General features: G+C 42.5%; 1 protein-coding gene across 1 annotated transcript in view; it reads left to right on the top strand.

Annotated features, from left to right (window-relative positions):
* Positions 1–27,811, top strand: part of CFAP47 (cilia and flagella associated protein 47) — a 734,432-nt gene that overhangs the window by 341,480 nt on the left and 365,141 nt on the right. The window contains exons 46-47 of the mRNA XM_019528459.1: positions 23,106–23,302; positions 24,508–24,651. Of these exons, the coding sequence (XP_019384004.1) occupies positions 23,106–23,302; positions 24,508–24,651 (341 nt within the window). The remainder of the gene's footprint in view (positions 1–23,105; positions 23,303–24,507; positions 24,652–27,811) is intronic.

Genomic DNA, 27,811 nt, shown 5'->3' on the forward strand with positions numbered 1-27,811 from the left:
GACCTTCAAGAGAAAATTGGATGCTTATCTTGCTGGGATCCTATGACCCCAGCTGACTTCCTGCCCTTTGGGCGGGGGACTGGAGTGGATGATCTTCTGAGGTCCCTTCCAGCCCTAATGTCTATGAAATCTATGATAGCAGCCTACCTGTCATAATAGAGACTTTTTCTGATTGGATCTCCTTATTGACTCAAAGAAGAGAGGAAAAATATTTTAGCACTTATTGTGATTTTTTTCCTATATCTTTTTCCTTCCTTTTCATAGATTGCAAGTTTTGATCACAGTGGGACATGAGTATATGTGAAAATAAGATGTGTTGCTAGCATGTTTGGTATCATGTCCCTAGCTTTCATTCCCTGGTGCTTGTCACTGGAATATTTAAGGAAACAAAGTCTTCAGGCAGAGGCAGAATTTTGACAGGTGTGTGTAAAGTGCCTAGCATAATGGGACTCTGGACTTTGTGCCACCACTAGTAAATGAATAAGAAAATAGATGGAAGACATAGCTTCTGGTTTTACAATCCCTTTTGTCACATAGGGTGTCCTTACACATGCTGCGGAGTGGGGTGAGGGCGGAGAGCACTTTAATTAGAGCAGCTCTTGGGAGTCTAATTAGCACGCAGAGCAGGCATTGGGCCCATGTATAGTTGCCCAGAATGTTTACACTGAGACATCCAACAGATATCCACATGGAACCAGAGAAGCACACCAATCTAACAATTCCTACAGTTTCAAAAATGGCCCAGAAGTGGTTAGGATGTTAATTTTTAAATCTGCCCTAAAAATCCATTTGTTTTAAAACCTCCAGAAAGCAGTATCTTCTTTTAAGAGGGTGCTGGTTCTGTATTAACGAGAGGAAGTATAGCACCTACTGAATTACTAAGCTGAAAATATCAATCTTATTACAGTATTTTTCACATGCTGAAAAGCATGGTATTTTGGTTAGAAATAAAACCATTTTTGTTTTCATTGTCAGCACTTGCAATAAATGAAGTGCAGAACAGCCTGCCAAATATGGCTTCAATTCATAAATCATTATTTGGCAATATTAACAATGTCTACCTCATGCCAGTGAAATATATATTACTTGAATTGGAAATTACTGCTATTTTTACATATAACATACCCATCAAATTGGCTACAAAGAACACTTCATTTACAATACTCTGTCTTCATTACTCAAATTTGTTTTACTAATATTTTCTAGTCCTGGTTTTTATTTTCCTTGAATAAATATCTATCAGGTTTTAAAACATGAATTCATATTTAAGACCTCTGATCAGTCTTATCTGTTTCTCTCTGTGTCTTCTAACTGTTGTCTTGGGTACATACTCAGTTCTGAGTTTTTTTTATCAGAACAGCTCTTCTATTTTCAAAGAAATGTCCTGAATATTTAAATCTCCTTCAATAAACTGTTATCACTGATCCTGTTGCTTTCCTGCTAATTCTCTATCATCTACATACTGTATATATGTTTTAACATGTTATTGTTTTTTATATAATACAAAATGGTCTTGGGTAACATTATTCAGTCACTCCTCAAATATCGCATATTTGAGATGTTTTCTTTTCTATTTAATATAAGCACTCCGAAAGATGCAAATTAGTTCTTGTCTCTCTATATTGGGACCATCAATTGAGTTTTGTGATTCATGTTTTTTTTGTTACAGTATTTATAGTTAAGCTCATTTCACCACCTCATTCATCTAGAATTGTGGGCAACAGATGGCATTAAACAGTGCTTGGTAAGGTTTTCATGATTTTTCCTATAAATAACCCACTGAAATTATGCTAGTTTGTTTTCAGCCCCTTAAAAAAAATGATATAGATGTGTTGTATGTCTTAAGATTTTGTTGTGTCAGATGTGATCATTGAAAAGAAAAAGGGTCTTGGTGCCTTGAAAATTCAACTGGGACTCTCATGTTCAAGATGGGTTTTCTTGCTATATATTTTACACAGTTCAGCTACAGTAGAATGTAGCCCCTAGCTGCCTCAGTTTCTTTTCCATGGAGAAGGATGTTAGGAGCTTCTCTCTATTCCAGCTGTTCGCAGGCACACTTAACTCTTTAACTGATGATAAAAGGACAAAACAAAACAAAAATATCCTAAGATGGCAAGCTGCAGAAAGATATCAAAATACCTTTGTCCAGCCCACTGGCCAGAGTGTGCAAGTCTGTTCCTTGATGTACATTAGACTGCCGTGGGGCCCTGGCAGATGTTATATTTCTGGCCTAAGTAATGTATTAATTGTGCTGTAAACAGAGATGTTCTACATGTTTAGGCTATTAATGGTGTGACAAAATGAGAAACTAGCCACAGAGATGTTCCATATGATGTGGCTGGTTTCCATCATGCCTTAAATTGAACATGTGGCAAGGTAAAACTGCAACTTAGCTGCATGGCAGGACTTTTAAGCTTGCCAATCAGCATGTGAACGTCCCCTATCCTCCACTGTCTGTGTTGCTAGCAACTGGAGATGGGTGACTATCCTGTCAGTTTTAGTTATGGAGCCATCAGCTCCTGTGCTTCAGTAAGTCAAATGTATGGCTTTTAAAATTTTGAAAGGTAGGGAGCTCAGCAGTGGGTCAAGGTTTCCAGTGCCTGGCTTCCCACCTGCCTGTGACATGATTGGGATCTGACAAATTTTATCCTAAGCACCTAAAATAGCATATCCTGCCATGCATATAGGGCAAAGCATGACATAAGATTTTTGGGTTCCAGGATAAAATTCATCATATCCTGATTGTGCAATTAAATTAATATCCTCTGGTGGCCTTGGTAATACTCTCTTTATCTGTCACTGAAACCCAGTTATACCTGGGCAAAAAATATAATGTTTCAAGCCCTTTTGACCTGTGGAATACTTAAATCTGAGGCATGGCATGAGTTTTAAATCAATTCATCCAGGCTTTCATTAACCCAGTCCATCACCAAAGCCATCAGCCACTAAATGAACATAACTTTGAAATGTGTCTTTGCCTTTGGTACTGCCTTTGACAGCAAGCGCTCGGATAGTAGGCTGATGAAGCCAGTGACTCTTTGAATGCTTACTGTTCAGTATGATTTGCCATTTACATGATGTGCTCTGGTAGTAAGCCCTCAGATCTTTTCAGTTCACCCCATGCATGCTGTTGTTCATGTTTTACATACTACGAACTGAATAGACACTCACTGGTATAGGTTATACTGCCTGGTTTTCTCAGGCAAGTGAGAATGTGCAGAGATCTTTGAAAAGAGAAAGGTCACTTAATGGTGGCTATTAAGTTGAGTTACTCACGTGTAATGACCATGTCACCAGCGGGCCTCGAACATAAGGTCTCATGCTGCTTGGCCTCTGGCGTATGGTCTTGTCTGGTGCTTCATCCCTAGATTTTGTCTCTTTCTGGATAAGTCTTAAAAGCAGTCCCCGCCCCATCTCACCTGCCACGACTTTGCTCGAATCTTCAGTGGAGGGGTCGACTACTTAAGCTTCTCCGGTGACAGGACTCATGGGGTTGATGGTCTTCTGCGAGGCTCTGCCCTCCCCTACACCTCGCCCTAATACCCAGCCACGCCGAGTTGCCGGTGATCCCCGGGGCTGACCCTCGCCTTCTGATGCCCAGATGAACTGGTAGCGAATCCGTAGGCTTGTCCTGAGCCTAGATCCCGCTGAATGAGGACTCCTACTCAGGGTTCTTCCCTGGCCCTCTAACCATGGGCCACTCCGCAAAACATAAAAGAAAGATCAACCTGTAAGTCTCCCAGGCTATAACTCAAAGTTTGGACTCCCTGTCCCGGAGAAAGTCCTCTCTTTACTTCACTCTATCTGCAGCACCCCTAAGGCTGGGTGCTGCATTTCCCTGATGGCCACATGGTCCCTCGCCGAGTGGTTCCACCTGACCGAACTCAGGACTTGGCGGCCCCTCTCGCCACTTGTATTTTGGTTCCCTGTTGGGAGGGACTTTGGGGTGCCCCCGCAAAGCCGTGTCGATCCCACCTGGATTGCTGGGTCCTCTTGTGTTCCCTTTTCTTCGGGGTAGCTCCTGGTGTAGGATCCAGTCTCAGGATCCTTATGCCCGGTGTCACTGCCACCAACCGGAGCATCCACTGCCTCTCCCTGGGCATTCCCCTTCCTGATGCAGGAAAATGTGTCCCAGCCTTGGGGCTGGTCGCTGGCCTCTCCCTTGCCTCCCATGTGAGGCTCCAGGCTTGTCTCTCCTCTTAGCTGGTCTCCAGCTCTCCTCCCCGTCATCTTCCCTCGGGGTGCTCTTTATGCCCCCGCACCAGCTCCGATCATCATTAATCGCAGCTGGCTGTAGTTTGAAAAAGACATGGCTAATCAGCTGTGCAGATCCCGCCACTCTTTCTGGTTTTCCCACATCGTCGGCTGCAGGTGAGGAGTTCGTTGTTTTCTTTCCTTCTCCCCTCCTCTCCCCAGCCTTGTTTCGGGTCCCGGGGTTCCCCTTCTACCCTTCGGGGCTATACTGTGCCGTCACCCTGTGACAGGCTACTTTCCTTTCTACCTCAGTACACATTCTGCACAGATCTGCAGTTCAGGAGGAAGAACTGAGGCAATCAGGGAGGGAATAATATTGAATGCTATTTTGTTGAATTAAAAAGGAGAGAAAGGTGGAAAAAAGACGTACTGTTCCTGCAAATCAGTACGATTATTTTTGACAGGCCAGAACTATAGTAATTACTTTATCTAATTTTAAGTGTGCACTCTGTAATTTATTTTCTTTACACTTTGCTTTTCATCTCAACTAACAGAATGTTAATTGGGGGGAGGGAGGAATTAGATTTACTACCCAGCAGTTTTCAACAATACTTTAAAAAACCCTGTTATTTGTCTTTGAGACAATGGAGGCCTAACTGGATAGGCTCTTCTCCAGACTAAATAAGCCCAGTTCCCTCAGCCTCTCCTCAGAAGTCATGTGCCTCAGTTCCTAACAATTTTTGTGGCCCTCCTGCTGAACTCTTTCCCAATTATCCACATCCTTTCTGTAGAGGGGGACCCAAAACTGGACACAGTACTCCAGATGCTAAATAGAGAGGGAAAACTACTTCCCTTGATCTACTGGCAATGCTTGTACTAATGCAGCCCAGTATGCCGTTAGCCTCCTTCGTAACAAGAGCATGCTGCTGGCTCAAAGTTGGCTTCTTGTCCACTATAACCCCCAGCTCCTTTTCTGCAGAGCTACTGCTTTGCCAGCCTGTGCTGGTGCATGGGATTGTTCCGTCCTAAGTGCAGGACTTTCACTTGTCCTTACTGAACCTCATTTTGGTCCAGTCCTCCAGTTTATCTCTGTCATTCTGTCACCTGAAAAGGAGGCTCAGTGGAGGATGAATAAGAGAGAAAATAAATGATTGCTGAAGACTTCAACCATGATGACTGATTTTTGAGTGGCCCTTTTGATTTAATTTGCACACAATTTTTAGAGGTATTGAGTACCAACAATTTTAATTTAGGAGTTTTTTGCTTACTACTTCTGAAAAGTCCATAATGTTGGGCATCCAGAATTGCAGTGCAGTGTCATGACCAGGAGGAAATAGAATCTTGGATTATGGAATAGAAGTAGGAAGGTGTTATTACTATGTTAATTCTAGTGTTCTCTTTTAAAAAAGAGGTGAACAAATTTTAGTTTATGTTCAGAGGAGGGCTACAGGAATGGTTTTGTGATCTTGACAACCTACTTTACTTCTGAAAAATGAGAAATTAAATGATTAAAATGTAATTGATCATGGCCTTATAAGCATTTATCTGCTGAAAAAAATTCTGACTGCCAAGGGTTCTTAGATTTTGTAGACTAATGCAGCACATCATCCAGTTGCTGGAAAATAAAGCCAGTCAAATGCAGTCTAGAACTAAAGCATACTTTTAACAGCAAGGGTCCTTAACTTAGCAGAACAACTTCTAGGGACTCCATGAAACTTGTCTTTTTAATCTTGAATATTTAAGGTTGTGTATATCTTCTAAGAGCCAGCAGCTTAGAAATTTGAAGAACAGAAATTCAACACAAACAGACTGTAATTCTATATTCTGATTAATTAGAAGGGAATTAGGAAATGAAAATGTAATTAAGGTGAAGTAAAGGCAGATTAGTAAATATAATTCAATATAATTAATGGTTAGCTAAAAAGAAATGTATATTTCATCTGAATGATAGAATTTATTTCAGTCAAAAGCTGCTAAACTGCCATTCTAGTGCATTAGTGAAATCAGTGTCAGGAAAAGTAGAGGGACATCAATTCAGAAATCAATAGAAGCATGGAAAGAATGGACACTTCTACACTTTCTGGGGCTGGGGACTGGGGCCGTACTTTAATTAGAATGGCTCTGAGAGCTGCTCTGATTAAAGTGCCGGCACCTCCCCTGAATCAACATCCCTGCACTTCAAAATGGTGGTGAGGGCTCTTGAACTAAACCTTGTTCAATGAGCTTTAGCTCAAGCACCCTGTGAATGAGTCCAGTTATCCCACAGTCTGTACCCGTCCAGTCAATAACTTCCTGCCGGAAGTGCACTGTCTCTGGAGCTGCGTACGTCAAAACCCGCCTGCCATGACTTTGATGGTTCCCATGTTCAGTGTTTTTCTTCTGACACGCGCAGGTCCAGAAATAAGACTTCTAGTTATTCCAGGTGTGGGATCCTTGAGGGCTTCTTCCTCCTCTACACCCTCACCCCCGAGCGTCCGTGATGAATCGCAGTTGGCCTTCTAGTCTCTCCCCCCCTTAGGGAGAGTGAAGGCCAACGCCTCAAATATACGAGTCCCGAAATCAACAATTATGAATCAAACAAACAGTTCCACTCCCGGGCGTTCGGCCCCAGGTTCCTATGGTTGGTTGGCTTTAGCAAAGCTCCAAAGTCCTTTGTCAGGGAACTCCTTTCTGTTCCCTTCCTGCAGAAGTCTGTCTCCCCCCCTCAGAGTCCTCCCCTTCTTGGGAGTAATCCCGTCACTTGCTGGGGTGCACTGTGGCTGAGATTAGCAGCCCTATGAGCCAAGCCGCCCGCCGTGCAGACCCCGCCGTGGTGGAGCACCTCCGGCCGCCACGACTCCCGCGGTCAACTTCGGGGCCTATTGGCCCTGTTGCCTCGCCCCTCCGGGGCCTTACCCTTGCTCCAGAATGTACGTGCTGGTCGCGTGGTGGCGTGCCTCTGCTGTGCTGGGCTTCCACCGGCGATCTGCTAGCGCGCCTGCACTTCCGGTCCCCCACTCCTCTGTTCCGGCCTGGCTTTTAAGCCAGCCGGCTTCACCTCACACCTGCAAGAGGTAAGTGCCCCACCCCCAGGGGCCATGGGCGGGCTGTCGCTGCAGCGCCTTCCGCCCCGTGAGTCTCGGGGCTTGTCTGCCCCACCCCCAGGGACCGCGGGCGGGCAGTAGCTGCGGAGCCCTCCACCCCGCGGGTCTCGGGGCTTGTCTGCCCCGCTGCACTCGCACGCACCCCTGCTGCCATTTTGGAAGCATGAGGACAGTGATATATGAGATGTAGGAGGCTGCTGGAGCACAGCAATTGCCATGCTCCAGAAGACTTGATTAATCAAGTCTGTCGGAGGAGCCTCGGCACTCATGTATAGGTACACTATAAGAATATTACCTAAAACTTGGATCATAATTGTGTTCCAAGGTTGCAGTTATTGGATATTTCAACCTGACCTCTCTTCATGGAGAAGGGATTGAGGCCTTGTACAGACATTCAGTTTCTCTTGGGAGAGTTGGTTTTGTACAGATATTCAGACTTTTTCTTACAGAGTAAAGATGGCTACTCCAGGAGAAAGATAACCTAGGCACAACCAAGGTTAAACCACTTCCAGGCAAGTTTCTCCTGGATGAAGGAATGTGTATATATGCTGACAACACAAGCTGATCATGGACAGTCTGGGTTGGTCAATCAGGGCTGCCCCATGCAGTGCTGTCATATGTTGCCCAGCAGACCAAGGGAGTCTGTAAAGTGCAGTGAGATGTATGCGCATGGCTCTCCCCCTTCCCCTGCTTTCCTCCTGCCTGCACAGTTTCTGCACTGCAAGCTCTCTACTTTTCAGGGCCTCAGTATTTGTATGTCTTTACAGTGTGGCTCTGGGTAAGTTTTTAACCACAGAACAAAGCTGGAAGAATTCTCCCAAATTACATGAATATGTGTATGTGGCCTGAGTCTCTAGACCAGGGGCTGGCAAAATCTAGACTGCAAGTCAGATAGGCCCCACAGCAGACTCCGTTTCCCAGCAGCTCCTGCCTGCATTGCTGTGGCCAGATTCTGTGGAGACTTCAAGAGTGGCAGAGCCACGACAGCGTGGGGCCACGGTTTCTGTGGAGACCGGCCTGAGCAGTGTTGGCAGGGTGCATGGTTGGGTGGGGAGTTTCTTTGGGAATGGGGCCGGGGCTGGGATATCCTGGCATGTGGGAAGCAGATTGCAGCTCTGCCCTGGCTCCTGCCCATGCTGCCATCGCTGCAAGATCCCACAGTGCCGTGGGCAGGGGCTGCTGGGAAATGGAGTCTCACTACCAGCTGGATCCACCATTTTGCTCACCCCTGCTTTAGACTAAGGACAGGTGTTGGACCAGCTTTCAGTAACAAGGGAGCAAACATGGAAAAAGTCTGATGGTTGGGTATTTATATTTATGTTTACATTTTATATTAACATCTATATTTGGCTCCTGGGCATTAAGAGAACAGGTCTGTACTACATTGAAAACAATTTTTTGTTCATTTGTTTTCTTTGTATGCATTTCCTGAGCATAATGATTTACTTCTGAAGGACTTCAACTTTTGTTCCTGCCATAAGGAAATGCCTGATAATAAATACAAATATTCAAAGTACAAGTTTACAACTAAAATGAATAAAAGCTAGCCATAGGATAATATTTACCTATACCATTTTGTAGTGTATCTCATGTTACTTTTAGATCATTAGTTCTCAATACTTTTTTTTTTGTACCAGGGCACATTTGTAAAAATTGATGGCCAGTCCCAACCCAGTGCCCCTCACTCCTGACCCACTGCCCCCTATCCCTGTTGCCCTGTTGGTTGAGGCCAACTCTCAGGATCTCAATATTGCACTGTTAGACAGGAGGATGTGGCAGGCCTGCAGGCCTAGGCACATACATACCTATCACCAATTCAAGCACATGCACTATACACCCCAAAAGTTAGACAAAAATCAATTGTCCATACCTGCACACTCAGTACACATACACAGACCACTAATTCATATATCGTACACACAATGACATGTGTATGTATGTGTACACACACTCACCAGTTCACACACATACAGCCCACCTGCACATAGGTAGGTTCCTAACTTGCATGGTACAGTGTGTATGTGTGCTTGGGGTACCTGGGATTCTTGGGCGAAGGCTAAGGTGAAAGAGAGAATTAAAGTGTAGGGAGTGAAGGTTGCCAGAACTGAGATTAGAACTGGTGGACTAGAGAGAAGCTGGCTGAGGAACTAAGGCTTGGGGTTACTTAAGGTAGATTGGAGCTGGAAACTGAGGCAGAAAGCTGAGATACAGGGGGGGGGGGCAGATAAGTGGTGGCAAGGAGGAAACAGTCAGGAAACAGACAAAAACCCAACTCAGGGTTTCAAAATAACAGGTTTATTAAACTGACAACACACTACACAACCCCATGAAATTATTGGTGCATGCACACACAATGGCAGCAGGAGAAAGAGACTCAGTGGAAGGGTTGGAGTCCAGGTGGGGAAGAGAAGTAGAGTCCAAGTCTTTGGTTGAAGAGGGGGTGCGGGGTAATAGCTACCTATCCAGGCTGGAAAGGGGTCCTTATCCAGTAGGTATTGTCCAGAGGAAGGTTGCTGGCAGGGCCTCTGGCTGGATAGGTGGTGTGGTATGGTGCTGGTCCAGATGGAGAGGGCGTCCCAAAGATTCAGCCTTCACTACCCCTTTTCATGGGGCAGACTACCTCTGATCTCCTATGGGGACGGCCTGTCCAGGCAAGGTCAGTCCTGTTCCAGAGGGCTCCAGGTGTTCTTACTGAGCATATGCCACCTGGAACAATGGTGGGTTGCCTCATCTTTTGTTTCTTGAATGCTGAGGGTGGTTCCAAGGGCTGGGTAGTTTGGTCCAGGTATTGGAGTTGATGGTTCGGTCATTCAGAAGGAGCTATTTTTAGACCTATTGCCATTTTCTCTCAAGCACCTTCATTCATCCCATTCATCCAAGAACCAAGTTACATAGGAGGGGTAGGTGTGAGTCATGAGTTACACAACTGGGTCTGGGGACAGGATGGAAACTTGACAAACAAAATGGAAACTTGATATGACTTATGCTAACTTATATATGTAGGCCTAAATTGTATAGTCCAGTAATATAGAACAGTAAAAATCGATATAAACATAATAATTATACAATATAAAGAAGGAGAAAAAACAAAACAAATACAACTTGCTATCAAAATAAAATGCTGAAGCTTATCCTATGTCTTAGCTCACTTGTACTTATCTATAGGGAATAGAGAGGGAGAGAACAGGTCAGAAATGGTTGGGGAAGGGAAAGGAATGCATTTTAAAGGAAAAAAAGAAAAACTCGGGGTTTTGCCACATGCCCAGCCCCCCCCCAGTGCAGGGGGCAGGGGGTGTGTGTATGTGGGGCAGGGGGGCCCCAAGCAGCCCTTCACAGGCTGGAACTCTGCCAGCCTGCAAGGGAAAGGCCATGGTTTCCTGTGGTTTTTCTCCTTTAAAAGAGAATCCATTTTTCAAGTTTGTTCATGACCCTTTCATATATTCTTGTGACCTGCAGGTTGAGAAACACTGTTCTAGATCATTAAATATTTCATAATAGCTGTTCTCATGGAAAATGATAATAACCTTTGTTTGCTTTTTTGAAAAAAAAGAAAAGAAAAAAGCAAGTGATAAAACTTAAATTTTCAAATAAGTATTCACTTAAGTACATGTATTCTTGAATACATCTGATTTTGATACACTAGTTCCCATGATACAAATAAGCACTCTGATGAACTTGGTTGTCTAGTTGGCATGCACCAAAGGGAGTCCTATTCTTAAACCTGTTGCAATATTTGGTCTTTTGTCTACTCTGTTTTATAGAGGTGGAAATAAAGCCCCAAAAGGGCAACTGGAATGCTGAAATGCTTTTTATTTTGGACTGAGTTATAAAATATTTTTGGGAAAATATTTCAGTACCGGAGTTGTATAAGAAGAGATGGAAGTTGAACAATACAGTGCACTAAAAAAAAAATCTTTAAATCAGACATTCTATTCTATCTTGCTATCTAATTTAGATTCTGTATCAAAAACTAATACAACGGTTCTATAGCCTCTCGCTACAAGATTTAACAATGCTGGTTTCCTGATGTTATATTTTTAAAGAATGCCAGTAAAAGAACTTTGCTTTTACTTTTAGTGAATGGATAAAAATTTTTTTTCTGTCAAAGTACTTTAAAGGCTGTCTTGTATCTACCTGTTCTCTGAAAGCTATTTTACAATTGATTTCCTCAGTTTTTTTTGGCCCTCTGTGTGTGAAAAATCTCAACCCATGCTAAAACTACTGCTGACTTATTTTGTTTGCATTCAAGGGGTACATCTGTCAGTTATAAATTCTGCAGCTGTAAAAGAAGATATAATCTTTTACTACACAAATCTTGGGCTAGCATCTGTCCATTCTTTTATCAGTCTTTGTCTTTACACTATCACTATTATTACATTCATTTTTCAATTAAATAAATGTTATATTTTATACTTTTCATTTTCTTTGGCATATACTGAAATGTTTAGTCCATCCTTTGATACTGGTTCTGAGTTCTGTTACCTGTATTGATGATGCAAAGATCCTCCAGTTAAGATGTGGGTGATACATTTGAAAGACTTTTTCCTTTATTAATTTACTTTTCTTACCCAAATTGCAGGAAACTTGTGCCAATCTTTAGCTCTCCCTTGTCATAAAGAGTTTTGTTGAGGTTCTACCAGCTATATACATCTTTTCAAAGAAATAGAGTGTAAGCTTCTGTGATATCAGATATATATATTTTTGAAGCTGTCACTCCAGTATTTTTCCCTCCAATCTAAAACCCTGTATTCTTTTTCAGGGGTGTGTGTGTGTGTGTGTGTGTGTGTGTGTGCAATAATTGACTGAAATCTGTGCCAGATTACTTAATAAGGAAAAATCTATTGACATATATCAGAAGATCATTGGGTTTGGATATAGTGACTATATCACCAAATTGTTTCCAGGTTTTATTTTCTGGTGGACTTAAACTGAATGGATATGTTTATTTAAAAAAAAAAATAGAAGAAAAACATTTTTGCTCTGTTGTTGTAGCTTTTATCATGTGTTCAAATTTCTGAAACAACTTTTTTTCCTGACTGTCTTTTACTCCAGGTGCAAGGACACCGTAACAGAAGATGATAAAACTAGCTAACTGTAAACATTCTAGTTGCAATGCTCTCATAGACATTAGGGCTAGAAGGGACCTCGGAAGATCTTCGAGTCCATCCCCCTGCTCCAGGGGCAAGAAGTCAGCTGGGGTCATAGGATCCCAGCAAGATAAATATCCGAATGTCTCTTGAAGGTGTTCAAAGTAGGTGATTGAACCACCTCTGGCAGCAGTCTATTCCAAACTTTGGGGGCTTGGACAGTAAAAAAATTTTTCCTTATGTCCAGCCTGAAATGGTCATGGAGGAGTTTGTGACAGTTTGATCTTATCATCCTTTGGGGTGCTCTGGTGAACAGATGTTCCCCCAGATTGTGGTGAACACCCCCTGATAAACTTATAGGTAGCCACCGGATCACCCCTGAGCCTGCGCTTTTCCAGGCTAAAGAGCCCCAGGGCTCTCAGCCTCTCATCATAAGGTCTGTTTTCCTGACCTCTGATCATGCACGTGGCTCTTCTCTGGACTCTCTCAAGCTTCTCCACCTCCTTCTTGAACTGTGGAGCCCAAACCTGGATGCAGTTCTCCAGCTGCGACCTCACCAAAGCTGAGTACAATGAAAGAATGACATCCTGGGATTTGCTTGAGAAGCATCTATGGATGCAAGGCAGAGTTTTGCTTGCTTTACTAGCTGCAGCATCACATTGAAGGCTCATTTTCACCTTGTGGTCAATCATGACCCCCAAATCCCTTTTGTCCATAATGCTAACTAGCGTAGCACTGCTGAGCCTATAAGGATGCTGCAGGTTTTTCTTCCCAAGGTGGATAAACCTGCATTTTTTGGTGTTAAACACCATCAGGTTCTCATCTGCCCATTTGCTGAGCCTGTCCAGGTCAGCCTGGATCACCCTCCTGTCCTCAGATGTGGATGCTTTACCTGAGTTTGGTGTCATCAGCGAACTTGGCCAGTCCACTTCTGATGTCAATGTCCACATAATTAATGAAGCTGTTGAATAATATAGGCCCAAGGACAGAGCTTTGAGGGACCCCACTGGTCATAGGGCACCATGATGATTCATTTCTGTCCACCACCACCCTCTGGATCTGACCACGGAGCCAATTTCCCAGCCAGTGGATCATGGTGGACCCAACGCCACAATTGCCCAGTTTTGCCAAGAGGTGGTCATGGGATACCACATCGAAGGCTTTTTTGAAGTCAAGATATATGACATCAATCTTTTTCCTCTTGTCCAGGTGATAGGTCACCTGGTCGTAAAAAGAAATAAGTTTGGTCAAGCAAGACCTAGCTGTGACAAGCCCGTGCTGGCTATCCCTCAGGATTTTGCCATCAGCCAGTCTGTTGAGAATGGTCTCTTTGATAATCTTTTCTAGGATCTTCCCCAGGATAGAGGTCAGGCTGATGGGTCTGTAGTTTTCCGGATCCTCTTTCCTCCCTTTCTTGAAGATAGGCACCACGTTGGCCTTCTTCCAATCATTGGGCACTTTACCAGAGCACCAGGAGTTCTCAAAGATCCGTGCCAGGGGCTGAGCTATGATGCTTGCCAGCTTCTTGAGTACTCTGGGGTATAAGCTGTAAGGGTGGGTTAACTTGAAGGTATCCAACCTCTCAAAGTGTTCCTTCACAAGGTCAGTATTGATGGAGGGTAAGGAATCTTGAAGTCTCCCATGACAACCATGGACCGGGAGCTTGTGACCTCGGTCAATTCCCTGGCGAACTCCTGGTCAAGCTCTTGATCCTGGGTTGCAGGTCTGTGCTAGACTCCCACCATTGTGTCCCATGTGCCGTGTTCCTCCATGGATTTTAACCCAGAGGGTCTCTAGTCATCCACCCTGGGCCCCAATGTTGGCTTGCAGGGTCAGGTAGCTTTCCTTGACAGAGAGCTACACCCCACCCCTTTTATCCACTCGATCTCTCCTGTACAAGGTATAACCATCTATACCTGTGACCCAGTCATGGGTGGAGTCCCACCAGGTCTGCATTATCCCTATGACATCATAGTTATTTGTGTTAAGCAGGAGGACAAGTTCTTTCTGTTTGTTCCCCAAGCTCCTGGCATTTGTGTAAAGGCAGGCAAGCATCCCTTTGGGGGCCCTTGCCTTGCCCACAGATCATTCCAGGGCTGGGGCAGGGGTGGGTCCCTTAAGTGTCTTGGCTTGCTGGCTTCACAAGGGTTGCTCAGCAGGCCAGCAGTGGCGGTAGTCCCCCCATCCCCTGACGGGCTTAATTTTCATCTGAACTCTTTCACCACCACTGAAAAGTATAGCATTATAAGGAAAAGTGTAGTGCCATCCTGAACTTTTCTGAAGTAACCTCCTCTATTTCTGATTAAACAATTGTATGAAATCAGTGTCTCATATGAGGTAAATAAGGTAAAATGCATTTTTATTTAAGGAAAGCAGTAATTGGTAAAGAGGCAATATGTTTTCTAAAGATTTTTCCACAAACTTTCTGTTAGATTATATTAGCACTTGAACAAGATGGAATAATAATAAACAATAATATTTTGATTTCAGATGGATGCATAATGGCTGTTCTTTTCAGCCCAGCTGGATTTCTGTAAACCATCTGTATGGACCTCTGAAGTGACTTAATGCTGAAGTCTATGGATAGAGGTTACACATAAACCAGTCTAAGTCATCAGAACCTGGTTTAAACCTGTAACAAAACAGAAGTTCAGTGCACATAAGTCAGTTTCAAAATGGCTAAAAGTAGTTTAAGATAAACCTGGTTGAATATAGTATCAGACTTAACTGATTTGGGTCAAACTGATTTATGAAACTTCTGTCCTAGACCTCTTCCTTTTTCAAGTTAAATCACAGTCCCCCAGCATCCCAGTGTGCTTTCCAGCCCTGGGCTGGCCTGGGCTGTGCTGTCTGCTCCAGCAGAGAAATGTTGGTGGGAGTGGGGAGGGAGAAGGCAAGGCTGCCCCCACCCCAGCAAACTCTGGCTGGGGTATGGGGTCTGGAGCCAGGGAGGGAAGTTAAACTTTTGCCTGAGTACAGAGCTGCCCTGCCCTGCTAAAAACTTAGTGCTGGCTGTGACTGTGGACTACCAATGCCAGAGGCACCTGGAAGCAGGAAGAAGACATGATGAGCAACCCTGCAGAGTCCTGCTGCTGTAATTCTAGACTGCAAATCCCAAAGACTTTGAGGGCAGCAGAAGGAGAAACCAAACACACAGCCCATGCTGGCTCCTTGCCAGCGAGCCATGCCCTAGCACCTGCTGGCTTCTGGCCTGAGTCACTGCAGGCATGTGGCTTCATTTGCTGAATCAAAATTGAAAGTCCAGTTGTTTCTCAGTTAATCTCTGTATCTTAGGCTAACATGCAAAGACTGAATCAATTCAGCCTCAGGCTTTTTGACTGTCTGTACTTTGCCAAAGTGTTTAATGTTGCTACTAATTGCTGTGTATAAATACTTTTTAAGAATACTTTTTCGTTTCATAGTCTTCTTTTTTCTCGGAGTCAAGAATTGCATGTGTTTTATAGCTCCTCTTTGTCCCTCTTCAATTTAGCAATTTAACTTCAGAAGCACCAATAACAAACATTCTGTTTTTCAGTTCCTTATTTGTACAGCAACCTTATAAATATGCCATAGTAAATTTGCAACTGTTTGTTAATTTCTGCTCAGTGATTGATTTTGCTGCATTTGGGCAAGCATTTATTAGGTTACACATAAAACTGTAGCTCCTTGGTAGATACCATTCAGAGATGATTTTTCCATTGACGTAAGAATGAAGAATAATCAGGTTTTTTAGTTCTAAATTACTGAATAGTGGTTTTCAAGACTGGTAGCTAGTAAAACTACAGTTCTGTTACTTTGCTGTGATGCTGATAAGTAATGCAGTTCACTTAGGGCACAGCTGACTGAACAGAAATTATAGTACCTTTGACAGTCCAGGCAGCATTTTTTGATGCTCACTGTAAATGGAAAGCACTGATTTATTTATTTTTTCTTATTGTTAATTATCTCAATTAAGATCATAGAACTATTGGATTTTAATTTTTGCTAATAAAGCTTTGTCAGTTTGAGAAACTGAATTTACAATTACTGTGAATGAATTTGAAACAGAAGTCAGTCTAGGCTAGGTTTTAGCAAAATTCTCAGCATTGGTAATATACATGGTATCTTATTTTTAGGTACTCTTAAAATAAAGATTGTAAATAATAACATGTCAACTAAGTGGCTAGGTGCTGTACTACTATGGAATGAGAGACTCGTTTTGTCTCAAAGGTTTGAAGTCTTAGACAAAATGCAAGATGTATGAAATTTTCAAGAAGCTGGGTGTTGGTTGGATGTTCTCTTATGTTAATTTGTTTTTTCTGTGTTTTCTGTAAGCCACAATAGGCTTAAAGTGACCATTTCAATTTTGAAGTGGCCTCTGTAGTGACCAAGTGACCAAGTTATTAGTTGCTAGTCTTGACCAAAGGGCTCTAGGAGCAATTAAAGCATTGTGATCACTGGGGGCAGAAGTGTATATTCTTTATTTTCAGGATGTTGGTGTATTAGAGGACTTGAAAGAAAATTTGTCTGCTATCCACATTCTATAAATTGCAAACTGGGAATTTGCTGCCTTGATATCAAGCTACCATATTTACTCGAATCCAAGATGATCCTGATTTTAAGGTGCTATACATGGAGCATGTATAAATTTGTTATAGTTTTCCATTTATGCAGTCTACTTACTGGACGATCACCATAAATTCATCCCTCCCATCTGCAGTTGGGAAAGCAGTGGCAAGCAGGGAGGCAGTGAGGAGGCACTAGAGGTTTGCCCCCTACTGCCTGCTGTCACCCCCTACCACTTGCCCTCCCTGCTGCTTGTTTTTTTCCATTGTGCCTGCCCCCTGCTTACTCTTCCCCCTACCTAGGCTCCCCCCTTTCCCCCCACCTACCCTTGCTCTGGTGCTGGCAGACTCCATCTCTGCTCTAGCCTGGTGAATAGAGCACAGCCAGACAGCAGCAGACTACGGGATGGGGGAGAGAGGTGACAGAGGAGAGGGAGATGGGGTACGAGGGGGCAGGCAGCAGCTGTGGCTCTGGTTCTGACCCCTCATCTTGGAATCCTGTAAATACAATAATTGCTCAGTTTGCTAAATGTCTTCAAGGATAGTGCCAACAAGAAGATTTTTGCCTGATGAAATCATACTTGCTAGGCACCTACACTAGGAATTTAAAGAGTGTAGCAGGGGACCCCTGCCTCTGCTACTGGAAGGATGGGAGAGCAGGCTGGGGGCGGAATATAACATGCAGAAAGCTTGAGCTGCAGTACTCTGAGCAGTTGATGTGGCAACTGAGAGCCCCTGTCATTGCTTGGGATGGGTGACAGCACCTGTGTTCTGTTTCCCAGAGAGCCAGGTCAGGTGACTGGAAGGGGAGGAGTCAGAAATCAGGTTTGCTGAATGTCTTGGAGGTGAGTGTTTTGTTGTTATCTTTGGACTTTATGGTCTCAGTGAAGGTTTGGGTTGTGTCTGTAGGGACAGACAGGAGGCCATACAGCAGGGTGTCTGGGGTGCCCTATGTTTTGAGTCCTTCGTGCAGTAGGCTGAAACCTGGGAAGTGCAGAAGCCCAGATGAGCAAGGCTAATGGGGCTAAGGTCGAGGAAGCAAGTCAGAAGCTCAGGATGGGCTGAAGCCAAAACCAGGACCAGGGCTCCAGAGATGGACAAAGGCCAAGAAGGCTAAAGCCTGTGGAGAAGCCTGAAGCTGATGGGCTGATGCCTGAGAAAGAGGTTGGGTCCGAGACGAAGGGGCCGTTGCCTGAACAGGTAAATGGAATAGAATAAGTCCTGAAAGGCATGGGCATGGCTATAGGGAAGGTTAGAGGCTTTGATTTGGGCTTGTAAGGTATGGAGTATTTTGGTTCAGGTGCCTGGGGCCCCAGACACTTGGACAGGGCCAGTGAGTCCAGAGCTGAAAGTAGCAACACTTTGCTCAGACAGCGATTGGGCTGGAATCTTGCCACCTAGGGGTGAGTAGGGTGAAATAAAGCACCCAAGGCTAACTGTAGTCTCTGAGGATATCTTCTTGTATTTATATTAATTAGATATCAAGCCATGGGAGGTGGGCATAGAGTAGTGGTCCAAGAGGACCAGAGGGGGTAGGACTTTGGAAATGTTTCTTCCTGATAAGTGTCTAGATCAAGAAGCAATACTTAAATAGTCAACCTCCCCCTGCCACAACCCACCCCCCCCCGCCCCCAACAAAACAAAACAAAAAAACCCCCACACACAAAACCCTGGCAGGCAATCATTTTACTCTGGAAGCATTATCAACAAAATAAGCATTGATTACATAGATGAAAAATAATTATCTCTACTATGCAATTAGGATATTATGCTCATGACCCATATTCCTCAGTCCTTTTTCTAAATAGTCACCATTTTTGATCAAAAACAGCTTTTTATCATGTGGTTTGGTCGAAGGACTACTGAAAAACAATTCCCTAGCAGCTGTTCATAACACTGTAGGGTTCTTATAATTTTTTTTGGTATTGACTAAAGGAATATGAAAGGGTTTGTTAGTGAAGTGGCAGCAGTGTCAGGGCTGAGTGGTTATGGACTGGAGACCTTGTCCTATTACCCCCATGGCCAGTGCCAGATTTAGGCTTAAGCTACTTATGCTACAGCTTAGGGTCTCACAATATGAGGGGCCTTTAAATAAGAAAAAAAATGGACATTTTAATATGACAAATATACATATATATGGCTCCACAGTTATTCCTATTGAGTTCATAAATTTGTTCAGAAATAACAATAATAACATTTCATGAAAATCCATTTGGGGGGATTTTGTGGATTATTTTTAGTGTATGGGGCCTCTTAAACTGGGCATAGTTTATGGCCTCAGCATGTCATATTCTGGCATTGCACATGGCTTTATTGTCCTAGAAAAGAACTTGGCTGCCTTGGAGTTCAGAAACACTGGAAAAGCAGAACCCTAACGAGAAGGCAATCGCATTCCCATCCAATAATATTTATTGGAGTGAAAAGGAAGGCTAAGCACACCATGCATCTCTCCTTTTTAAAAAACCTAAAACAAGTTTTAAAACTTAAAAAAAAGTTTGCTGTGCATCTAAAACTGTTTTGCTGTACATGCCCAGAAATGCCTCAGCCTTGACAGGGTTGAGCTGAGTGCATGTCTTCTGCCTAGGCTGACTGAGATCCAGAACTAACATGGGGGCTTGATCCTCTTCGTGTTCTCATTAATACATCTAAGTCACATGACAGGATTAGACTCCTTGCAAAGTGTAGGAGGCTAGCAAAAGGACTACTTGCACAAGATTTTAGAGATTCAGGTTTAGTGACCTCCATGGCCTGAGGCAGTTCAGACCCACACTTCTGAGCTCTACCACCAATTTATAAACTGCTCTGTGGGGACCGTCTTTGCTCTGCCTGCTGAATACAACCCACTGTACAGAAAAGAGTTCAAACTTGAGCCAGAGAAAACAAGGATGAATGAGCCTGTGGCATAGGTGGTTTGAATGGTGACCTGGTGATAGGCCTTTGGGGTCATGTGCCTGGTTCATAGGTTGCTTTTACTTTTTGTTAAGAAACTCACCCATATATTAAATCCCAGCTTGGGAAAATAACATCTGCAGTCCTTACTATCCTAGCCTGCATTTCGCTTGCAGAGGAGAAAGCTTGAAACATCATCTGTTTCCAAGGAGATGTAGTCCAGCTTTTGCTATATAGAAAAAATCTGGTCAGTATCCAGTATCCCTATAATTCATGTATGTGCTTTCAGCTGTTTCCTTAATTATGGCTGCTGTGACCCTGCAGTTACTTTTAAACAAGTCACTGAATTAACTCCTAATCTACTTTCTGCTAAGGCATACTTAATAATACCACATGCAGACTAGAGGAAAACAAATTGGTTTGAGAGCACCTTAAGTTTGATTACATTATGATATATATTTAAAATTTAGCATAGAGTTATTCTGTAAAAAAAGAAAAAAAAAAGAAAAAAAGAAAAACTTTCACACACAGCTGTACTATTAGACAAACAGTTACTGTAATTGGTCTGACTTGAAGATCCAGTTTTATTTTAGTAATGTTGATCTGTTGTGTTCAAGGCTTAACATTTACATGTTTTCTGCTTTACATTTGGGTGATCTTAGTTTTTCCATTTTTTCACCTTATTCCTTTATTTAACTATTTTCTTTTAGTGTATGAAATAAATATTTTAATGAAAACTGCAGAAATACAACCTTGAAAATATTGTGCTAATGGATGGATAGAATTTCTTTTTTATAATGCATTAAACGTTAAAGATTGCACTTCAGCTTTAAAACATGCACAATGTAGCAATTGTAGACTAGTCTGATGACTGCTACCTTATTCAGCTTAGTAATTATCTTATATTTAAAATGAAGTCTTTTTTTAGATTAAAATTTCTCTCATAGGACACTATCCTTGGGAGTTAAAAGAAGTAACATAATTTATCCCAGCAATAATTTAAATGTCTATAGCACAGAAGTCTCAAACTCACTCCATTACCTTAAAAATATTTTGGAGCTTTCAGTAACAATGCAATATTATATTGACAACAGCTAGAGTATTTGAAAAAAGATAATCTCCCTTGTAGTACTTCAAGGTAAGTACTTAAAAGATATACCTAAAGATTTAGATATGTATATTGATTTGATAATCGTCAAAGTACTCTCCTACAGACCGAGTAAATGATCAGCTAGTGTTGCAGGCAGTAGGAGAACGGACTAGAGAAGGAGTTTTATTGCTTGTATAACTGACAAACCTGAGGCATTTTTATAGAAGATAGCTAGTAGGGATAATAACTTCGTGACAAAACAGAAGAAAGGTAATAATTCATAAATTAGCAGGTCATTAATCTTGTCTTTATGAGAGAACAAACTAATTTATTTCAGAGGAGGTTGAACCTGAGGTGCAATCTCTAATCTTTTTGATAGCCTAGTAATGTTGAAAGGCTCATAATGTACTGCTGCATTACTCTTCCCTTGATTGCAAGCTTTTTTAATGCAATGATGGAGGCTAAAGATGACACAAAGCAATAGAGAAGTATTAGTTTGCTGTACAACTCCTAGGGAGGTAGTAGCTGAGTAGTAGTCAGAGGGCAACAGCAGTTTGTGGAAGAGAGCAACCATCATTTTAAATGACGATTAAATTCATTTTTATAACATTGTGTCTGTCATTAAACATCACCTGAAATATTCACAAAATCACTTATAAGAAGGTAAAGAGGAGGAAAACTTTAAAAATTCCCTAAATCTGTTCTCTCAGAGGTAGGTTTTGTCTTCTCTTGTTGAAGGACTCGTATGAATTTGTGGACTCAAATATGTTGGATCCTAGATCCATCCCTGTGGTTTCTGTGTGTCTTTGCACAATCCCTGGGCTTCCCTTGCTCTCTACTTCACATAGGGCTCCTATAAGTATATACTGATATATAATGCTGGAAGCCTTCATGAAAAAGTATTTCTCAGCAAGGGGAGCCACAAATAAGCTGTTATAACTAGGGACTGCTTTTACTCTTTGGCAGAAGGGCTTGTGGGCCTGAGCCTGGGAATATTCCTTTGTGCTCCATGCTGTTTTCCCTCCTATTTCTATAGGTGGACCTCTGCGCAGTTTAAGAAATGGGGGATATCATGAAGGTGGCTGATCTTCCCCCCCATACAAATTTGTAGGGTTGGGCATGGATGTATGACTGGGTCTAATGGGGACAGTAGGGCTCGGTAAAATATTATGTTGAATTTTTTTCCTTATTTTAAGCACTGCTCAGAATACCAAAATTATTTACAATATTACTGCATGGTAACTGCTGACAAATGTTTTAGTGGTATCATTAAATGCTTATGGTATTTGATGGACGTATACAATAAATCCTTAAAAAGTGTAAGGATAAATGGATCTTTTAATGTATGTCTTGTACTCTGTACAAAAAAGTGTGAGATTTATATAATTCAACTACATTCAGTAGTTGTCCGCAAAGAATATAAATATTGACTATGTATAACTGAAAAGACTTTTCAAATTTTATGGTGTTTAAGTTTGTGGTATGTTCACTCTTGATCATTGGTGCTCAACCTTTTTACTGGAGGGCTGGATTGGCAGTGCCTGGTCCATCTGTGGCCCATATCTGGCATGGGCATGACAAACACCATCTGGTCCCAGTTTTGTGGTCACCATTATTGTCCCGGTTTTGTTGTCTTTTTTACACTATCATTCTGGTTTTTGTTAAGGACCTCCTCCTTTCTGAGGTGTGGGGTGGGTCAGGGAAGCAGGCCGGTCCCAGCACAGACCTGCACTGGAAAGGAGCTTGATCTGGTTCCATGGAAAGGAAAGGGGGCATGGCCTGGCCCTAACAAGAGGTGGGGTGTGGCCAGGCCCCAACTTGCCCCAGCAGGGAAAGGGCATGGCCCAGCCCCAAAGGGAGGATAGGGTTGTGGCTTGGCCCAGTGGGACAGGGGGGCATAGCTTGGCTCTGACTTGCTGCACAGGCAATGATGTTTTGGAGATTTACCAGAGGGGAAGGTATATGGCCACTTCAATGGCCACCGCTCTTCCACTGCCAAATTTTCACACCTGTGGAGAGCCCTATATGCCAGATGCAATGATTCAATGGGCTGCATTTGGCTTACAGGCCAGAGGTTAAGCACCCCCTGTTCTAGATTGATATCCCTATTCAGAATTTATATTTTTCTCCAAGTTCTGTGTTTTAGCTTTTATTTGCTCCTTTAATATTCTGGAGTATTTTGTGTAACCATGTTTTTTTTTTTTCCTTTTAATTTAAGATGACAGCACTACAGTTGAGCTTCCTATAAGGTTTGTTCCTAAATATCCTGGTCGCTACCCTTGCCAGATTCTGCTGCAGTCCTCCTATGATATCCGGGTCTACATGATTGAATGTGTGGTGAATGCAGATAGTGCAGAGGCTGAATTAGAATTCATAACATCAGCCTATCAGTCGATTATTCAGGACATCCCAATTGTAAGTTAAGTTTGTATCCGAAAGGTTGAAATGTGATTCAGGATTTTTGGATTCCACCTTTTGTGTTTAAAGGATGCTTATGTTTTGTGAAACCCCCTTAACAGTACAGAAGTTTTACGTTGGTCCCCCAAATCTGAAAACATATAAATGCAAATGTTGTTGGGGAAAATGTTAAGTGACTGTTCTTTGCCTACCTAAATAATGATTCAACTTCCATTCTTATGATCCCTTATCTGCGTTTGACACTTAATAATATGCATCAAATTATAAGCGGGAGGAAGAATGACGATACAAATAATAAGTTTAAGAGGAAAAAGAACTGAAGTCTAATTTAAGGAGCAAGATGAGAAAATTAGATGATGTTACTGTATTGTTATGTTAATAATGATTTTTTTAATGATGATAATGATAATGGAAAGCTGTAGTACAGATAATATACTATATCTACACCATAGATTTGTTCTTTGGTGCCTACACTTTTTTGTGTTTTTTTTTTTTAAGCATTGTTGAGCTTTCTCCAAGCAGCAGCACATATATAACCACTTGCATGCAAGCATTTAAAGCAAAAGAAAAAAAAATTCTAGTATTGTATCTGCAAACCAGATATCACAAGTTACCAAATAGTAGTATTAAAGTTATCTGGGCAACTTTTGTTCCTGTATCTTATTACTAATTCTGCGATGACATCCTTTTTTTCTGAGGACCTCTTTCATGCTCAGTTCAAAGGATGGAGATAGGGATAGGGATGCTCTGGGAACAAAGCAGCTCTTCTGTAGTCTCTTTAGTCTTGTCATTCTGTCTGTGGCCCATACCTCATTTACTGCACACAAACTCCACTCTGAATATAGAATTAATAATTTAAACTGCATTCCTGACAGTATTATATGCTTCTTAAATGTAATGAAGTAACCTTCTTATCCCCTCAATATTAAAGGTTTCTACAGAGGGAAATGTCTGTATAGAATAGGCTGTTGCTACTGCAGAGCCATAGCCAAAAGACTATGGACATTTTTTGGCAGATTATTTATTTATATATAGTTTAAGTTTTTTTTCTAAAACTTCACTTCAGCTGACAGTTTTGCTCTGATTTGTTGTCCGTTCTAAGAAGTAATGACTAAACCATTAAAAAATGCAGCAGCAGAAAGCTGAAACGTTTCTTGTATATGTAAATGTCATGTGACTGACATCTCTTCTTTTTGTTTCAGAGTAACTTGTCCAGCCAAGACTGGAAACTTAAAGCGATCCTAGAGGGACATTTTTTTCATGGCCCCCCTCTCATATATGTGGGTCCAGGTGAAACAACACAATATCCTCTCATGTTCAAGCCTATCTTGGAGTGTGTAACTACGGTAAGAAAGAATTTATTTTCAACCTTTTAAGAAAGGGGCTGCAGCTCATGAAACTTGACATTAGAAAAGGCACTAGATATCCAAAAGGTTGCCCAACAGCACACTCAACTATATGGTTGGCCCAATAAAAGACATCTTGAAACAATTCTTACTTTTCCAGTAAATAAAAGCACTTGTGCATCTGTTTGAATTTGGGAACATGTTAAAATGCATTTCTGAATTGGAGACAAGGAAGATAAGATTTTCCCTTAACTGGGACATGCCAAGAACCAAAGAATTGAAAGGCATTGAAATGTGGGAAGAACCATGAAATCCAAACCTCTGCGCAGATTCAGGACTGTGTTTGCTCCTAAACCATCACACACAAGAGCCTTTTTAGCTTCTTCCTGAAAATCCCCAGAGACAGACACAACTTCCCTAGGTAGCTTGTTCCATAGTCTTACAGATATAGTAAGGAAGCTTTTCCCCCGAGATTTAATCTAAATTTGCATTGTTGCAGCTTAAACCTATTGTGTCTCATTCTTTCCTCTGTGGAAAGGGGAAAATCATTTTTCCTCTTGCTACATCAGTCTTTCAAATACTTGAAAATGCCTATTATGTTATCGCTCAATCTTTAGCTAGTTACCTAGTCTGTTCAACCTTTTCTCTTATGGTTTCAAGCCCAACCTTCTTGTAGCTTGCCTGTGAAGCCCTTTCAGTTTCTCTACAAGCTTCAGTTTTGGTTATTACATTGTAAAGGCTCCGTGCTGTAGTTAAGTCCTGTTACCTCCCATGTCTTTTATATAAATGGTTGTGTTAAATGAAACAGATGCAATTTGGGATTGAAGTGTTTATATCTTTGCACAAACATCACACTGCTGGCATGTTGAGTTTGCAGCTGTAACAAGTGGGCATCCTGGGGCCGGCCAAATCTTTGGCCTGCCTCTTGTCTCTGGGCAAGTCACCTGGCTACCTTTCTTGCCATGCCTTGTTGATACCAATTTAAAGATGTCAATAAGGTGGGAGGCTGCCCATTTACTTGCCCTGATGCCAAGGGCCTATGTACACAGCTCTGACCATCCCTGTACCATGTCCCATGCCTCGCAGATGGCATCCATGTTCTTCCAGTGCCTCACACTGGGACCCAAGCTCCAGAGTCTCACATGGGACTCTCACTTGCCACTGAAGCTTGTAGTCCCAGTTCCTTAACACTTGTCTCCCCTACTGTTCCTCACTCAGGGCTCCCAGCCCCATTCCCGATCAGGGCTCCAAGCCCCCATTCTGGGCTCCAAACCCTATTTTCCTGCCTTATCCCCTGCCCTACACTGGACTCACAATCCCTTCTTCCCTTTGCCCCAGGAACTTCTCACATAGCTCCCTGTAGGCTCAGGGCCCCATCCCGCTGGAGTCTCACTCCCAGCTCCCATAGTGCAGCCTCAAATTTTGCTGCAAGTCTGGGGTACCGTCTCTGGCCCCTTCACCTGGCCAGGACCCAACCTCAGAACTCATGATGAGTCTGGTCCCTTGCTTTGTCCTTTTGGGTTCTTCTCCCCTAACTTTTCCCTTCCACAAGGTCACCTACAAGTTAACGGAGGTTCTGGTACCCCATACTCACCCTTCACTGAGGAGGCCCCAGGTGTGACATATTTCCTGGAAGCTGCCCTGCCACAAGCCCCCACCACACCATCCAACCCCAGCAGGGTGTAGTTTTTGATCATGCTCCAGGACCAGGAGCCTCCAGCTATCCCCATAATTCCTGCCCTTACTTCCAAGGATGTTTCCATGACCTGCAGCTCAGCCAGGTGGTGTGCTCTTGGCTCCTAGGAGCACACTGTTGGCCTTACTGTTCAGGGCCTTACTCTTTTTTATAAGGAACAGATAGGCCCTGTTCCCAGTCAGGCCATTGTTCCTAATTCGGGGTTGCATCCAGCTGCCATAACATTCAGATCATTCTTGCCTATGCTATTGCCATACTAGTGTGCTTCCATTTATATCTGTGCATTTGTTTTTTCTTACCTGTTTGTAACACATTATACATTTGTCTTGTCTTTGCTGATTTGGGTTTTATTGGCATAGGCTGCCTATACATGTCATGCAGGGTGGGGGGGGGGAGGCCATTTTAATTAGAGCCACTCTCAGGAATCGCTGTAATTAAAATGTCACAGCATCTCATGTATTAACTAAAACTCACTTGATGAGCTTTAAAGTGCCCCTGCCAGCATTTTGAAATGTGGGACACTGAATACATGAGACTCTGCAGAACACTAAAGCATTCTAATTAGAACACTCCAGCAGGCTCGATTAGTCGAGGTTGCTCTGATGTGTTCTAATTAGGCACCCTTAAAGTCCAATTCTTCAATTTTGGGATGATCCTAACTACTAATGTTTTTGCAACTTCTTTTTTTGTGTTGTGTGCAGGCCTAATTGACATACTCTGTATTCTTGCATCTGCTTTGTTAACAAAAATGTTTAACCTAGAACGAGACCCCTTTTGAGAACACACCTTACTTGGGACATCCTGCTAGTCTGACATCAGTCCATTAATAGTTACTCTTTACTTGTGGTTATTTAACCAATTATGTAGCCCCCTAGTGATAACTTTACCAATGTCACATTTCTTCAGTTTATAAGAATGACCTATGGGATTATGTCAAAAGCCTTATGAAAGTCCAGATCTGCTAAGACCATATTTAATATTAGGCATTCCCCTTATCCACTTACTCAGTGACTCTCTCAAGGAAAGAAACCAAGTTGGGTTGCTTTTTTAATCTCCCTTAAATTCCATGATGGCTGTTAATGATCATTTCTACCAACTGTAGATATTTACAAATTGAGTGCTAAATAATTTGCTTTGGTAGCTCTGAGTTACTGAGGTCAGACTGGATGGTCTGCAATTTTCATTGTTCTCTGGAAGAGAAGGGCTCATGACACCTCATCTAAGCAGAAGGAGACATATGAGCTCCTCAAAGCCAAAATTCAGAGGAGGACCTGGGAAATTAAATACCAGTGATGGCAAGATAATGTCAAGTAGATTCAGCTCTTTGCTGACAAACATGATGTGCATCGTTTCTTCCAGGCAATGAAAGCCATCTATGGTCTAACCTCTCATGGTCCTACTTTCCTGGAAATACAGGATGGTTCAGTGATCTTCAAAGACAATTAACCTATTTAAGCTAGATGG

Source organism: Crocodylus porosus, unplaced genomic scaffold (assembly GCF_001723895.1).
Source record: "Crocodylus porosus isolate Cpor-Errol unplaced genomic scaffold, CroPor_comp1, whole genome shotgun sequence".
NCBI classification, from domain to species: Eukaryota; Metazoa; Chordata; order Crocodylia; family Crocodylidae; genus Crocodylus; species Crocodylus porosus.